At 37.7% G+C, this 17490-nt stretch overlaps 1 protein-coding gene across 2 annotated transcripts in view; it reads left to right on the top strand.

Annotated features, from left to right (window-relative positions):
* The window catches only part of Unc13c (unc-13 homolog C), a 478076-nt gene extending 463856 nt beyond the window's left edge, over window positions 1-14220 (top strand). For both annotated transcript variants that reach the window (XM_076937868.1, XM_076937867.1), the window contains 3 exons: window positions 8466-8558; window positions 9893-10052; window positions 12504-14220. In XM_076937868.1, coding sequence (XP_076793983.1) covers window positions 8466-8558; window positions 9893-10052; window positions 12504-12789 — 539 coding nt within the window. In that variant the 3' untranslated portion in view covers window positions 12790-14220. The remainder of the gene's footprint in view (window positions 1-8465; window positions 8559-9892; window positions 10053-12503) is intronic.
* Window positions 14221-17490: the final 3270 nt, after the last annotated feature.

Raw genomic sequence — 17490 nt, 5'->3', positions numbered from 1 at the left:
ATTTTTTAACCTTTATTAAAATGTTACTTCCATGTGCTTGTGCATTTGTACAAGCATTTCTGTAAGACAGATTCATAGGAAAGAAATTCGTAGGCCAATAAAAGTAACAGTTTAAATTTTTAAAATTATTATTACTTTTATTTCTTTTATTTCTTACAGTCCAGCATTGCCCCCCTCCTGGGGTATATACCCAAGAGTGGTATAGCTGGGTCTTCAGATAGATCTATTTCCAACTTTCTGAGGAACCTCCAGAGTGGTTTAATATAAAATTTTATTAATTCTTTGAGAATTTCATACATGTATACAATGTATTTTGATCATATCCACTCCTTACCACCCCCATACTCCTCCCTGATTCACCCTGAACCCCTCCCAAATTTATGACTTCCTTTTTTCATTTTCAATTGCCCACCAAGACCAATTTGTGATACCTATATACACCAAAGGTTAGGACTATCCAAGGAGCATGGTCAACCTGCCAGGGACCACATACTTTAGACATCAGCTAGGTGTAGAAGGTCCCTTCCCCCACTGCATGCTGAGATGTTCACTGGCTTGTTCTTAGCAGCAGCCACAGCTGCTGTGAGTACACAAGGGCAGTGGCCCTGGCATGTCCAAAAGACACCGTTTCCATCAGATCATCATCGACCTCTGTTCAATGTGTAGCTGAGCATGTCATAGACACTTATTCTCTCCACTTTAATCAGTTGTGGTTTTCTACATTAACCACTATCCAATTGCACAGAGACTTCTTTTACAAGGTTCGAAGTATAGAAAAATAAATTGAGAAAGCAATTTGGAAAAGAAAGTAGCAGTAGGTTCATGAGTAGTTGGCTACCTTGACAATACTAAGCATATACTCCCTCCAGTGGAGCTGGTCATATGTCAAACAAGAAGGCAGTTGGCTACCACTTGACATTCATGCCACTATTATCCAGGGCTATTTGTCACACCAGCCATTATTATAGCTTACTGTGTTCACAGCTGCATAAGATGAAACTATCATGGTAAGAATATCTGTTTATAAAATACTTTCTGTGTATACTACATAATTTTGTAAATTCTTTATAACTAATAATTTGTTTAATGTCAACACCTAAGGGATGCAGGTCCTATTATTCTTATTTTTGACCTGAGGAAACTGAAGCACAGAGTGGTTTAGTGACTTGCTCACAGACATCCAGATAATAAATGCTGGCGCCTGGATGCAAACACATGGCCTATAGTGGAGAGATGGACCTGCCATCTTTGTCCTTGTAAACAAGGCCTTTGTAAGGTCTAACTTACACCAAGTAATTTTTTTTCCTTTTAAATTTCATATAGTATCAAAACCTAGGTCAACTTTTCCATCTTTTTTTTCCCCCGAAAACCTCTATAACTTAAAAATTCTCTTTGCTGCCTTCTTTTATGGTATCTAGTATCTCATTTTCCCCTAGACACCATTCAGCAAATATCTATGACCAAAACTTCTCACTCCCTAGACATTTGTAATTAAAGGACTGCCAGGAGCATTTATGAACTGCAAAAGAGTAACCCTAGAGTATAAAAACATTTATCCACCTCCTTCAGCAAATCCTACCAGCATGTACCACCACAACTGGATGGAACATTTATCCAAATAACTGCTTTTTATACACTTGAATGCATAATTTTGTGCATATGTGAAAATCTGCCCCAGGAGTATGACACCTCATGAAAGAATCCCTCTGGGTATAGAGGTCAGACAAAGACCAGTATTCGTTTAATTTGAGAAATTTCTACTGAAATGTATTGTTTAACTACTGAGTGAGTTACAAACTATTTAACATTAATCCAAGAGAGCAAACCTTTGAAAGAAAGTTAGTATTGAAGAGTTCACCCTTCCTTATCATCTGTGGTCCTATTCCATGCACACATCATCCCTTGCTTCATCTACTCATCATTCCCATGCTCCTATTCAACCTACCCATCATGCCTAGCTTCACCTATCCATCATTCCTGTACTTCTGTTCAATCCACCCATCATCCCTGTCCTTCTAGCCCTAAAGCCTCTTCTTCAGAGAGAGGCATACAAGGTGTGACCCTCCTAAGTTGAAGCTGAGCACGGGAAATGTAACCACTAATATTGAATAGATAGTGACAGTACAATATATCCTTATATTTAATAGTCATCATTGGAGCTGGGGAGAAGGCTCAGTGGTTACGAACTCATACTGCCCTTGCAGAAGACCTGAGTTTCATTATGAGCACTTATATCAGTAGCTCAGAACTATCCAAAGGATCCAAGTACTTTAGGCCTCTGCTGGTACCTGTACTCACATGCACATAGTCTCACACATAGAGCAATAAGAGGAGGAGAAGGAAGAGGAGGAAGAAGAGGAGGAGGAGGAGAAATGTTTCATGATCACTGTCATGCTTTGCCATGCTTTGGACCACAGGGTGTTATGTGTCTTGGTTTTCTTTGGTTGACATGTTTATAAGTCATTTTTCTGGCACAATACTGAAATAGTCCTAAGCTTTTGAAACTTTGAAATTTCATCTGTACATAAATACATGAGAAGCGACTGACTACATTTAAAAGTCCAGGATCATAGACTCTTTCATAACAGTAGGCCTTGCTTCATTTCCCTTTAAATTTCTCTTGTGGGAGAAAAAAAATAACAGCCAATTGGACTTTCTCTTATTTCTTAGAGACTTGTAAAAATCTGTAGGACAGTTTGCCCTGTATCTGTAAAATTTAAACATTTCAACTAGCCAGATATTGGTGTAGTTTGTGCTTCATTAATTTTTTTGAAACAAATTTAATTTTTTTTATTCTTAGAATTCAGGACTTCCACCAGGAGAAAATTGCTTTTATTATGCCTTGATTCTGGCTCCATATTTTATTGCAGCTTTGGGAACACCATTTCCAAAGGGAAACTTTCTTCTCTAAGCCTTTCCCCTGAGTTCTGTCTTGTAGTCTGCTTTTTAAAAGTCCCTTAATTACATTTCATGTGTTTGCTCATCCTCAGATGTGATGGCTCAATATACAACTAACCCAGCTATCCTTATCCATTTCTATCCTTATCCATTTCAGTTGCTAAGCTCTGAGCTTCAGTGCACTCACCTGGACTAGTCAGTTCTCCCATTACTTTACTGACTGAAGTAACCATCCAGATGGAGAGAACTCCTATGGGGCTCCTTCAGCGTGAGTCTGCTTTCCTCATCATGCCTGGTGGAAAGGAAAGCACAGGGTCATTTGGAATAATCAATCCTGAAGCCTCTCGCCCCTACACGCATACCAGCAATCACAGTGTGCTGAAGCAGATTGTGACTGGCTGGCTCCATACAAACAGTTCTCGGGCACTAAGTAAGGTTGAATGGCTAGGTTTCTATTATTTTTTTCTAACTTCCAGTTTTTCAGGTATAAGTAAATCATAGTGATTATTAAAAATATCCCTGGCTCCTGCTTCCCAAATCTTGTTTTATTGTCATTTTGGGGTGGGGGTTACTTTTTGTACTGAAAGTCGGTCCTTCAGTTTTTAGAAGGCCTTTCGGAAAATCATTGTCTATAGTTAAGACTCTTGCAGAATGTAATACAACCAGAAGGGACAGTGCACTAACCTCCCCTTGACAAAAGCTACACAGGAAGTTGAGAGCTAGAGAATAAACTGGCACCTAAAATGGGCTGTTTATAGAACATGCATTATACAATCTAGCCATCAAAGGGGACCCCACAGGACAGAACCTAAAGAAAACACCTGGCATGACTTGTGTTTCTCTTCTTGCCAGGATTCCCCAAGCCAAGCCCATCTAGACACTGCAGTGTGGGGCATACAACTGATGCTAGATACGGATTATAAGCCTCTCAGAGCAAAGAGGAGGGGGTAAATGATGAACTGAGAGCCCAGAGGAGAATAATTAATAAATATGTCTGCTTTTAACATTATCATGGATTGCAGCTGCAGAAGTAGAGCCAGTACAACTGGCCAAAATGATCAATAAGAAATGTAAATGTCAAAAAAAAAAAAAAGAAATGTAAATGTCTTCTTCATTACATTAGGTTACTATGTCATAGGTGTGTTTATAAGTTTGCAAGCCTCCAAAGATTAAGTGAAAATATTTCAATAAAAAAAAAATCCCATCACTAAAATTTACTGGTTATCCTAGTGCAATTTATAGTAGAAAATTATCTGCTTTTAAATGGAGTAAGAAAAACTATTAAGGAATAAACTTTTAATATGTACTATATATGTGTATACAAAATATAAAATTCAGGGCTGGAGAGGTAGCTCAGTGGTTATAAGCGTACTTACTATTCTTCTGAAGGACTCAGGTTTAGTTCCCAGCACATACATGGCAGTTTTCAACCATCTGTACCTCCAGTTTCAGAGGATCTGGTGCTCTCTTCTGGAATCTGTGCATACTATACCCATGTGATACATGTACATACACAGAGGCAAGACAACAATAAAAATAAACATATTTTTAAATGTAATCATTATCAAAAGACTTGAGTCTTTGAACGAAAAATATCTGTAGTTATGTGTGTATGGGGGAGGGAAGTCAATCTTGCATAGGAAAACTCAAGCACAAAGGGAAAAATATATCCATCTTGCACAGGAAAACCCTAGCATAAGGTCATTACCAGTTTAGGGATTGTATGAAGTTATTTTACCAAGACCTATTCTCAAATCACAAGAGCCTAGCTGTGCACCCTATTGCTCCCTGGCTGAAGTCACAGTCTGCATTGTTACTGTCTCAGTTGTTGTTTCTCTTAGAAACCATTCAGAGTGAGGGGGAGCTTCCTCCTCCTCCTTTGAAAATGGACTTGCAGGATTCTAAGCTTTCCCTCTCAATGCCAAACCTAGGCTAAAAGGGAGGTTCTAGTGGTAAACAACAGGCTCAGATTCGTATCCTGATCCTGCCTCTTCACTAGCTTAGACGCCTGGAGGTCCTCAGAACCTTTCGGCTTCATTTGAGGTGCTAGAAATTCATCTTCCACAAATAAGACTGGCTCCTTGCATACATCATGAAAAGGTTATGAAGTGGCAAGCCGCAAAGCTCCACTCAAGGAAAATTATACTGTGAACAAACTAATATGGGGAACAACCTAGATGAAGATGGTTCATGACAAGTTTATAGAAGCACAGCTTTTAAATCCCTGTGGTAACAGTCAGCATTTACTATAAACATTCAACATCTTGGGTTTATTAGCTTGCAAAGAATTCAGGTTTCATTATGTCCTTTTTCAAACAAAATGTGGGTTTATCTTTCTTGTCCCCTTCACCTTTCCCCTCCCTCCCCTCCATTCTTCTCCCTTTCATCTGCCCCCCCACGCACCCCCTTTCTGCTCTCATTTCCCAGGAGATCTCCCCCCACCTCTGCACTTCATTCCCATCTTGTGACCTTCCACTTAGTTTCAGAGTTGATATTCACTCTCATGATATTCATTCCCACTATTTATGTAAGCACCAGACCACATGATGGCTCGTTTTTGAAATAGGATCACCTCACTCAGTGCAAAATCTTTTAGTTCCACCATTTTCCTGCAAATTTCATTTTTCTTAACTGCTGAGTAAAACCTCTGCGGTGCATTTGTGCCACATTTTTTTTTCTATCTATTCTTTGGTTGATGAGCAGCTATGCCCCATATGACTATTGTGAATAGGGTGACAACAAACACTGACAAGCAAATCTCTCTGTGGTAGGGTATGGACTCCTTCAGGTATAGCTGGATCACATGTTAGTTCTGTTTTTAATGTTTTAGGAACTTCTGTGCTGATCTTTGCGGTGGATGCACTTAACTCTTTCACCAGCTATGGACAAGGTTTCTGTTTCCCCACAGCCTCGCCAGCATTTGTCATTTGTCTTCCTGGTCATGGTCATTGTGACTGGAGTGATATGGAATCGTAAAGTAGTTTTTGTTTGCATTTTTCTGATAAGGATGCTGAGCATTTTTTTTAAAAAAAATATTTATTGGCCTTTTATGTTTCTTTTGAAAACTATCAATTTCATTACTTCCTATTCATCAGCAGTTCTGTGAGTTCATGTTTAATTATTTTAATTATTATATAGTCTAGATGTCTGTCTGAAGTATAGCTAGCCAAGATGTCTTCCCTTGCACAGCAACTTTTTAATTTCATATGGTTTTGTATATTTATTCTTAGGACTGTATCTTGAACAGTGGGAGTCCTGATCAGAACATTCCTGCCTATACCTACAACTTAATTGTAACTTTCTACATTTTCCTCTGGAAGGTTCAGCAACTCAGATTTTAAATACAGGTTGCCTGAACTAATTTTCTTTTCTCAGTATGTATCCTTGATACTCTTTATTAAAGATCATATTCACATAACTATGTGGATGTATTTCTGGACTATCTTATTCCATTAGTTTACTTGTTTTTTCTACTACACTTTGATTCTAACATACAGCATTCTTTGAAATCAGTTACAGAACCTCCAGAAATATGCTTTTTACTTAAAATTGTGTTGGATCTATGTGGTCTTTCATGTATTTCCACTTTGCTTTTTTTTAGATATATTTTCCAGTTATGTAAAGAATTCTTTGGATTTTATTTTTTGACACAGGGTCTCGCTGCATAACCCTGGCTGTACTGGAACTATCCTCAAACTCAATGAAACACACCTGCCTCTGCCTTTCAAGAGCTGGAATTAAAAGCATATGCCACCATATCTGCTGTCATCAGAATTCTGATGGCAATTTCACTAATCTGTCAGTAATTGTTGTTAACATGGCCATCTTCACAGTATTGATTCTACCTATCCAGGAACTCGGAGCCTCTGCATCATCTGGTGTCGCCTTTAACTTCTTGTCAGGGCCCTAAATTTGTCACCTTATAAATCTTTCTTCTATAGTGGAGTTTATTTCTGAGAACTTTATTGGGGCAGGGTGAATGAGATGGATTTCCTAATTTCTCAGTGAGCTCGTTATTCGTATGTGTAAAAGATACTAGTTCCATATGTTGATTTTGTATCTTGCCACTCTACTGAAGATGGTTGTTAAATCTAAGCATTTTCTGGTCGAGCCGTAGGGTCTCTTAAGTGTAGAATCATGTTGTAAATGAATAGGGATAATTTCACTTAAAACATCTCAGTGATGCATTTTTCAAGAAAGATTCCTTGAATAGTTAATCTATAGTTGGCATTATGAGGTTCCAGGCCATACAACAGGTGGCAGCAGCTTCATGTAAAGTGTAGTAGGAAGATGATGTCACAGTTTTTTGAATAGAAAGATACATGGTAAAATTAATAACGCATGTGCTTCAGATTGGTGTGTTTATAAATGATATGTTAATAAGTGTGGGTATAAGAAGTGGTTGGCATTCTCTTCAATTTACAAATAAGAAAACTGTGGGTCACAGATGCTTAAGAAGGCAGCAATGGCTTAAATTCACTTATCTGACCCTAAACAACAAGCACTCGTCTAGGTTGTCTGGCCCTTGACTCACTGTGACCATGGTGGGCTTGCCTACCTTGTAGATGATGTAAATATGAACATTCTAAGCTTACATATGGCAATAACACTTGGTGTCTCTTGTCCTATGCTGAGCTTCATGGAGACCGGAGCTCGGCATGCAGAGTCATTTTTTGTTAGTTCCCATGGCTCTGCTGTGTCACAGTGTAAAATTTTTCTAACAAGAGAGTACAGAGAACAATGAAATCAATAAAGTGTTATTAGTACAGAGAAAGGGTGCTGGCCCAGGTCTGCTTTTCTCCTCTGGATATCCAGGCACTGTTGAGTACTGGGCTGAACTGGAATGAACAAAGCTCAGCCAGGCAGGTCAGTGGGTTAGATAGGATCTCAATCGGCATGATTCTCAGAGAAACAGCCTTCTCCAGACACGGTTTTCAGTGAAAAAGCTCTCTTTATTGCGGAGTTGGTTGAGGAGCAGTGTTTAACAAGGATTATAAAACCTTGGGGAGTAAGTAAGAATTTTCAGGGTGAGTATACATTATTGGCTGATGAGCTGGGAATGCTTAATTTGCCTGAAGAGGAATTCCAGGAGCTTGCTGGATCTGTCCTTATAAGGAGATGGAAGTTTAACCTGTAATCTGGCCAGAAGGCTATGTGATTCTCTCAAGTGAAGTAGAGGACATGCAAGCCCAGAGCAGGGAGGAAGCAGTCCTGCTTCTGCTGGTCTCAGGATGAGATTTTTGACCTCACTGTTGCTCTCAACCCAGACCAGCTCCCCAAAGTTGCATGGCTTTCTGCCCCACCAAGAGGAAACTGAACACTTTCATGGTGGTAGGAATTGGGCATCTGATGAATTTCCACTGAATGTATAGCATTTAGTATTTTCACTAACCCGGCTAAGGACGGCTCTACCCAAGTCCAAAGCTTGCACTGTAAACTCTGTGAGCACTAATCAATGTCCAACATGAGATATGAATAGATAACCATTTAATCCTTAGGCAAAGAAAACAGATATCCACAGACATGTAGTCTGAACATTCAAGCTAGTACATTTCTTCTCTTCGCAGGTCGTTCCTCCAAAGATGCTGTAGGCCAGATCTCTGTCCATGTGGATGTCACCACCACCCCAGGGACTGGAGATCATAAAGTCACTGTAAAAGGTACATCTGGGGTTCAGAAATAGCACCTATTAACCTTCAACATCTACAGAAATCATATGAAAGCTATCACTTCTCTCGTATACATTTTTTTTTTAAATGTTAACTACTATAGGACATAACTAAAATGTCTTCAGAAAAACAAATTCTTAAGCTAAAACATGTAAAGACTTGATGCACTGGTAACTAAATTTCAAAAGTGGATTTGTTTTATTGTTAAATACAATTTCTCCAGTTGACCTATATTTTCTTAACTATTCATATATATTTTCTTAAATTCACATAATCTAACTATATTATGTAACTTCTAGCTAGATTTTTTTTTATTAACAGCTCTATGCTATAAAAACAAATGAGCCCTGCTTTCCAACTATTTTCATTAAATATCTACCACTTTGCTGAACATCCCATATTCTATTTTTATTGTAGACTTGGTCATTTTAATATCCAGTTTGTTCTCCCAATGTATGTTTTAATTGCACCATGTTCTAAAACTGTTGTAGATTAGAAAAGAGTATATGAAAAGTATATAGGGAAAAAAATCCCAAGGAGTACTTATGCTTATACAAGATCAGGTGTCAGTATCCTTCAGTCTTTTTAAAAATATGTACATATCAAAGCCAAGAGTTTTAGTCTTTAGCAGTAGGAATTTTAAGCTGGAGAAATGGCTCAGTGGGTAAGAGCACTGACTGCTTTTCCAAAGGTCCTGAGTTCAATTCCCAGTCACCGCATGGTGGCTCATAACCATCTGAAATGAGATCTGATGGTTCCTTCTGGTGTGTCTGAAGGCAGTTACAGTGTACTCGCATACATAAAATAAATACATTTTTTTTTAAAGAAATTTAAGACACTTTTCTGCTGATAGCCAAGACCAAACAGGGGGCATATAAACACATTTATTTAGAATTTTTTATGAGTCCTCAATTAGGAAATGTCCATAGCATTTAGTATATGATGGAATTTGCAACTGGGAAAGAAATAATGAATTAGATGACCACGATAAAGTTTTATAAATAATACTGACTATAAAAAAATATTTATAATATATGATGATCTGATTTTTTTGCATGGATATTGAATTTATGTGCACTAACATAGAATTAAGTTTAATTTGTTTTCTAAATATTTTGCAGTGGTGCTTCCCTAATGTCTAATATGAAAAATCATCAGGGTTTTTAACCTTTCTATACATGTATCATTCACGTGAATGACAGCTTTCCCAGGCATCCAGTGTTCCAGCTTGTGGTGCAGTCAGGGCAAATGGAAGTTCCCACCCAGAGGAAGACACTCTCGTCTCCACACACTCATTAACTAAAACTCTGCCCCTGCTTTTTCAGTGATTGCAATCAATGACCTAAACTGGCAGACCACTGCCATGTTCCGCCCCTTCGTGGAAGTGTGCATGCTGGGACCCAGCCTAGGGGACAAGAAGAGAAAACAAGGGACAAAGACAAAAAGCAACACATGGTCACCGAAGTACAATGAAACCTTCCAATTGTAAGTTAAACAAAACACCACTAGCTCACTGGACTGGATGCTAGTTGTTTTGCAGTTAAAACCCATTGGAGGATTAAGAGTGGAAAGTAAAGCCCATGGGTCCCCTCCTGTTCCTCACAATGTAAGCTAGGCTTTGATTCCTTACCCCAGCAGTGTTCATATCAGGCAGTGTTATGGACACTGGACTCAGAGAGTCGCTGGCTTTTGCTATCATGGAAATGTCTTTCTAGAGATGATTGTCATAGTCAAGTGAAGGGCTACCATGTTTAAAGAAACATTATATAATGAAAAGAGGGGGAGATTAAATGACATGGTGAACCCCTCACATGAAAGTACAAGTTTCACTTCTTGAGGGGGGTCTAGAGGGTTTTTCCAAATGAAGGGGTAAATACCAAATGTGTCTTTAAATGGTGGTATTGGTTGTATAGGGCAAAAGTTACAGGGAAGCCAGACCAAGTATGTGGTGGTACCCTGGTAGCTTTCCATTGCAATAGTCCAGGCAGGAGACAAAATAGTTACTAGCCAGATGAAAAGACAAATGAACACTCTGAACATGATGGAAGAATTTACATCTGGATGAGAGGTAGAATACAAGTCTGCATGACAACCAAAGCCAGCTTCACAAACATGTCCATACAGGAGGACTGTAAGGGATCTGAAAGCTAGGCATGGAAAGACATCACCAAAGCTGGGACAGTAAAAATTTGTCAGTCCCCTTCTGAGAAGTGGTAACCTTCCATGGAGGGAAACTGCCTACTCAAGGCAGACATAACAGGAAACTGATGTAGCAAAGACTCTGATCCCACCCTTGCTCTTTCTGATGTCCTTATGGGAGAACTTTTGTTTAAAATCCACCACCCACTGGGAGGTGAAATGTGGCAAACTCTAGCATTGCAGTGCCATGAGTCAGCACTCCATTGTGAGGTGAGGGCCAGAAGCATGACCAGGTCTGAGGCATGACCACCTAGGTCAGGTGACAATGACAGCAAGAATTTTTTTTTAACATCTTCATTTGGAGATCTTCTGGCATATTTAGAAAATATATCAAATACATAATTGGGTAAGTTGACAATTTTCTCCCTAATAATCTTAATTCTATAAGTCTAAATGAGCTGACCTAGTGCTACATCAAGAAAATAGGACAGAGCCAGAGAGATTTCCACACAACCATACCCTTAAAAGTGCTATGCTTTTACTAGCTCACTTACTTGGGGCACACACCTTTAATTCCAGCATGCAGAGGCAAGTGGACCTGTGAATTTATGACCATCTTGGTCTCCTACTGAGTTCCCAGCCAGCCAAGGTTATGTTGTGAGCTCCTGCCATGTGTATCAAGAATCCCAATAACCACAGTGATTCTGCTAACAAACCAGCTCACAGGACTATAGCCTTCCACTTCAAGTCACACAAGAACCTTGATCTAATTTTAATATCTTTAACATCTACAACATCTACTTTCTGGAAATTACTTGGGCAAAGTCTCAGCTATAATATTAGAAGGCACCATAACCAATGTTCTTGGGAAGGCCAGCATGTTTAAGACATAAGGTCACCCCTGTCTTGCTTTGTTCTTTGATTCTTATCTATCAGAATACCATATTCTTGCCTGTTTGTATGATTTCAGATCACCTCTAAATAAATACCCAGTTTAGTTACCAATGTTACCTGCAGACAAACATCTGGCTACATAAGCTGCTCCAGAAATAAAAATACCACTTGAAACAGGAATTTGAAACTTGTCACTGGTGACAAATAGATGAACATTCTTTAGAAAGATGGGAATATCTGATTGATTAAAACAAGGGCTAGAAGAAAATATTCCCCACACCCTACACCCCACCCCTTACCTCCCTAACATGACATTATATACAGCAAGCTGTCTTTGGCTGTCCTGGTAAAGGCTAACTATTGTCAGAGGGAAGAATTAATACTGCAGTGACAGCCCTGCTGGAACTAATGAACTATGGAGATACGCACCAATTATACATCTTAGGAATGTCTGTCCTCCCGAGAAAAGACTACTGAATCGAAAAGCTTCTCTGGGAGTCAGAGGTAAATATTCTTAGTACCTGACAAAGAAATAGTACAGATAGTCTTCCAACAGTATCCCTCACTCAGGTTCTATCATGGTTATCAATCCAGAGCCTCTGTATCTAATAACTAAATACAACAAAATATTTTATTCACCAGCCCTATTTGATATACTTACCATCAATGAAGTAATTATGATGTCAAATATTCTGACATGTCTGCAATAAAGCATCAATTTTTTTATATCTAGGGGAAAGTATGTTTGATTTTCAAGCAATATCCATATAACAATGATCTATTATGTGAATAAACAGAGTTGATATACTACTCTGGCCATCTAACAAGCTGTGAGTAAAGTTTAACAGTATTTTAGCACTATGAGTGCAAGTTTGACTCATTTTATGTCTTTAATTAATACAGCATTCTGGGTAATGAAAACCGCCCAGGAGCCTATGAACTTCACCTCTCAGTTAAGGACTACTGCTTTGCCCGAGAAGATCGAATAATTGGGATGACAGTCATTCAGTTACAGAACATAGCAGAAAAAGGGAGCTACGGGGCATGGTACCCTCTTCTGAAAAATCTTTCTATGGATGAAACTGGTTTAACCATTCTTAGAATACTCTCTCAGAGGACCAGCGACGATGTTGCTAAAGAGTTTGTGAGACTTAAGTCTGAAACAAGGTCTATCGAAGAGAGTGCCTGAAACAAAGACTTCCAAATACTGTCTGAGAATTCATAAACTCCCATTGTTTGGCCCTTACATGCATGTGAAAATACATGGGAATGTTTAAACCCACTGTGTTTTGATGTTTGCCAGTAATCAACCACAATGTCTACAATGTATGTAAAAAACTTTTATACCAGTTCTGGTCTTTGAGAAATAAATGTTCCATGAAGTGCCAAAATTATGATGTAAAGTGAAATATCAAGACTATATTTTACAATGTTCTTCACATTACCAATTTCTTCTCCATGAAGAAAACTAAGAAAAAACATTCTTGAGTTTGTTCATCGGTTGTCCTTGTTAGAGTCATTTAGAGTAACCTATCAGAAAGCATCTTTGACTGAACTTCTGTTCTGTTTAGCCTTACCTTATTGTGGACACCCTGCAGATCCAGTTTTCTACCACACCTAGAAATGCAGCAACTTCTAGAAAGTTTGTAATTTTATAGTTGCAGATATATTGTGATGATTTTTGCATACAAATTACAATAGAAAAGGTGGGAAATATTTTATGCTGACCAGTTCCTAACCTTTCTAAAATATCACTGTGAAGAAATGCTTTCGAAGCAAACTTACACAAAGCAATGCTAAATAGTTTGTTAATGTTTAATATATTGATGAAACTGTGTTCTTTAAAACTGCCAAGCCCCCCATCACATTTGTAATTTAAAAAGAAAAAATTATAACCTGAAGCATTTGCCGTGTAGCATTATGTGTCAGCTTTACCCTACTTCATTTTTTGGAAAGTCATGGAATGCAAGAACTGTCTAACTTTCCTGCAATAAGTAACTTGTTGGAAGGAAAATACTAACAATATACTTATGACTACTTAACTCTACAACCAGATGTTTCTTTTAAAAATATTCAATGGTTTATGCTGAATGCAGCACTACTGTAGATTGCAGAAAATAAAAAAGTCACAACTTCATATATATTTAGGAGGGAAAAATGTAAAATAAACTCAAAGTAAATGGCTTATCATTTTGTAACTGTGTTCCTTATATGCCCCAAATGCAACCTGGTTACAGATCCTTGCAATGTCTGGATTTTGTTTATAATTTGACTTTCCAGAATCTGTATCTAAATATTTGGCTGCAGAACATCATTTTGTCATTATAACTTATAGCCACAACTGTGAGGAGACTCCCCATGTGTCCAGGATCCAGAAGCTGTTACGTTGTTGACTGTGTTATGTAAACACGCTGGTCAAGTATGTGAGGAGCAGAAGTGACTTAGTGCCGTCTCTCTCAACCATTCTTCTTTCTTCTGAAAACACACAAGCTGGTGAGATTGGCTAATTTGTGTTCAAATCTTAGGTGAATGCTTTGTTAACGACTTTTCCAAATGCCTAGTATGATGCAATCGCTGGCATATGCATTAATAAATGGATGTGTATTGAGCTCATGCAACACTTTCCAGTGTTTTGCCTACTTCTTTCATTACCTAATAATGATAAAACACTAGTGGTGTGATGTTAATATTCACTCAATATGTGATAACATAAACAACTGTACATTATAAGATAATGCATTTGTTTAAAGTAAGAAGAATTAATCTAATGGCCCAGTTTGGGTTGTGGGATAGTGTTAAACCTATAAAGAAGATTCACATGTTCAAGGTAGCATCATTATTAAAGAAAAGCTTCAGGTATTATTTGTAGTCAGTTTAGTAGGTAATAGATTAGTAGATTTAGTCATGATAGGAGGAGCACATTAATATCAGAATGTGAAACACTGGAATAAGGATTAGATCACAGCTACATAGGTCAGTTCACGGAAATGATGAGCTAAGGATATTGTTTATATTAACTAGATGACTTTGTTTTGTCTTATTTAAATACGTGTACATGTGGGTTTGTGTATGCTCACATGAGTGTGGATGCTCATGGAGTCCAGAAGGGAACAGATGCCCTGGAGCTGGAATTCTAAGCAGTTGTGAACTCTCTGACCTAGGAACTGACCCAAGTCCTTCAGAAGAACAAGTGCTCCTAACTACTGAGCCCTCCTTCTCACTCCTCATTCCACCTTTAAATAATACACTGTACATTAAATGTTAAGAGTAGTAGTACAAATTCAGTCTAGTTTTTACTATTATAAAGCACAGATACTGACTTTGAGCTAGTTATAACATACCAGTTCTCATAGCTTCTTCCTCCAAAGGCAGCTGAATTTCTGTTATCCTCATGTCTTTATGATGACACACAAGGTCTCATTTACTGTGATCTATCAATTCAGTGGCTCCAGAGTTGAGTGGCAGTTTATTCATGTCATTCCAGATAAAATACACAAATGCCAATGCCTGTCATTTATGTGAAGATAGACCTCATATTTCAAGTGCCTAAAAACTGTAAAATATTGAAAGGTAAAATAATGAAAATGTTAATGTAGCAGTCATCATTCAAAGGCATTCAGATGAATTAGTTAAGGTAATCAATAAAATATCCCAGACACAGCCTGCTCAGAGTCATCCCTTCTGAATTACTTTATAGGTTAACACAACTTTAAATAAGTCACATTTATAAGTGACAATCCCAGCTTAATGCCTTTCATTTTGATCTTATTTAAATGCTTGAAAGGACAGTTATTTTATTCTTTTAATAAAATTAGAATCTCAAAAAAGTTTTAAATGATATTTTAGGCAAAGGTAAAGTATTAAGAAAAGAAGTCAGTGTTAACTTTTTAAAAAAGATGGCTAACCTATATCAGGAAAATTTGAACATGGGAAAATAGGAAAAATAATTTTTTTAAAGATTTATTTATCTTAAACTGTGTGTGTGTACATGTCTGTATACGTGTGTGTGTGTGTGTGTGTGTGTATGTGTGTGTGTGTGTATGTGCCTGTATATATGTACACATGAGTTCAAATGCTTACAGTTGCCATAGGTGTCATATTCCCTGGAACTGGAGTTATAGGTAATAGTGAACTACTCTGCATAGGTGCTGGGAACCACACTTGGGTCCTTTGTAAGAGCAAGAAGACGAATTCTTAACCACTGAGCCATCTCTCCCACCCCAGTGGAAATTATTGATGCTAACATAGAATTTAATACACAAAACATGGAATTACCAGAGACATGAGAGTAATTAAAGGCTCTTCGTTTTATGTTCAAGGGCTATATGTTAACAAATCCCTTTTATATCAAGGTATGAACTCATGTAATTATGTACTAAAAAATGGTTGTCAACATAGGCAAATATTTTTACTAAGTTGAATATAAAAACAGTATTGATATTATTTTAGTCCCTAAGTTTTATGATGAGTTCTTGGTTACCTATTCCACAACTTTTCCTTATACCAAAGATAAAGCATATATGTTAGTCCTTATATACTCAATGTAATGTAGCAGTTACTTTACATCAGAACCAAACATAATTTTGGAGGCTATACACTTACTATAGGTTGAGCTGTAACTCAAAACAAAAGTGTGCCCAAATACATACTGCATCCTCTGAGACACTTTTCTCTTTTTGTAACAAATATTTGAGGTTGTTTTATATATGGCAAGAATTAGATTTTCATTGGCAGTAAGAACACAGTGAGTAACATCAGAACAGAGGACTCACACAGTATTCACAAGGATTACTTACTGACACGATTGCAACTCACCAGCTAAAAGATACGGATTAATGAATGAGTTAAACAAAACAAGACATTAATTTTATGTTGTCTCCAAGAAACACGTCTCAATAATGACATTAAAAAACCAGCATCAAAGTGAAGACACAGATGTCAGAGGCTTATCAATTTACTCTTTCCCCTGCCCCTCTTCTAATATCTCAATTCCCATAATCATCTTGAAGAAGTTAATGAAGAGTCAGCACCCCTATTCCCTGGGCTTGGGGACTGAGGTGGTTAATATTGGGCTGTCTTTTTAGGAAAAAGTAGTGGTTTTGTGGGAACAGGGAGGATTAGTCAGGATTTATTACATAGCTATAACCTATTTGTAGAAATATGTATAATTGTTATTAAGATGAAGTTATAATTTCTTAAATGGTACAAAATTTACTTTGATTTCAAATTTAAGGTTTTCATTGGTATGAGCTTCTTATTGATATAAAAGTGAGATTAGTATTGTTACTCTCACAGGCATTATGCCTATATAACAGATTTAGGAATACAAGGCTAGACTTCTTTAACTTTTTTAACCGATTTGAGTTAAGGACCCATAGCAAATTCATGGCTCTGAGTTTATTATTAGGGTGTTTTCTATATTTTATTTAGAAATAGCTGAGAGGAGTTAACAGACAACAGTCCAGATTGCCTTACATGGATAGTTGGTTTTCAAAACGTCAGAAGTCCACAGAATTTACATTACAAACATTTCTGTATTAATGTTCATTTTGATTAGAGACCTGTCTGCTCCTGACAGCTTCCTGTCTTAGATTTTAAGAAGAAATTGAGCATCTTTGGAATTATTCCAGTTGTGGTGAGACAGCCACTAGGCAAGAATTGCCTCTTTCCATCTACAGACAAATTACTGTCCAGAAAAGGACACACTTGCAGAATAGTCGACTGATTATATCTGCCAATACAGAGTAATCAGCCCTTAATAATCCTGCATCACTAGGTCTGTCAGATGATCCTGGGCCAGAAGGCTGAAGATCGGATGCTCCAACATTTTGTAGTATAGGGACTGTCCAGGTGTTCAGCTGTCTCTAAAATTTGGCTAAGTTTTAGAAGC

This window comes from Arvicanthis niloticus, chromosome 7 (genome assembly GCF_011762505.2).
Source record: "Arvicanthis niloticus isolate mArvNil1 chromosome 7, mArvNil1.pat.X, whole genome shotgun sequence".
In the NCBI taxonomy this organism is placed as follows: Eukaryota; Metazoa; Chordata; class Mammalia; order Rodentia; family Muridae; genus Arvicanthis; species Arvicanthis niloticus.
The sequence above is the reverse complement of the archived record's forward strand: the minus strand, read 5'-3'. Positions and strand labels throughout refer to the sequence as shown.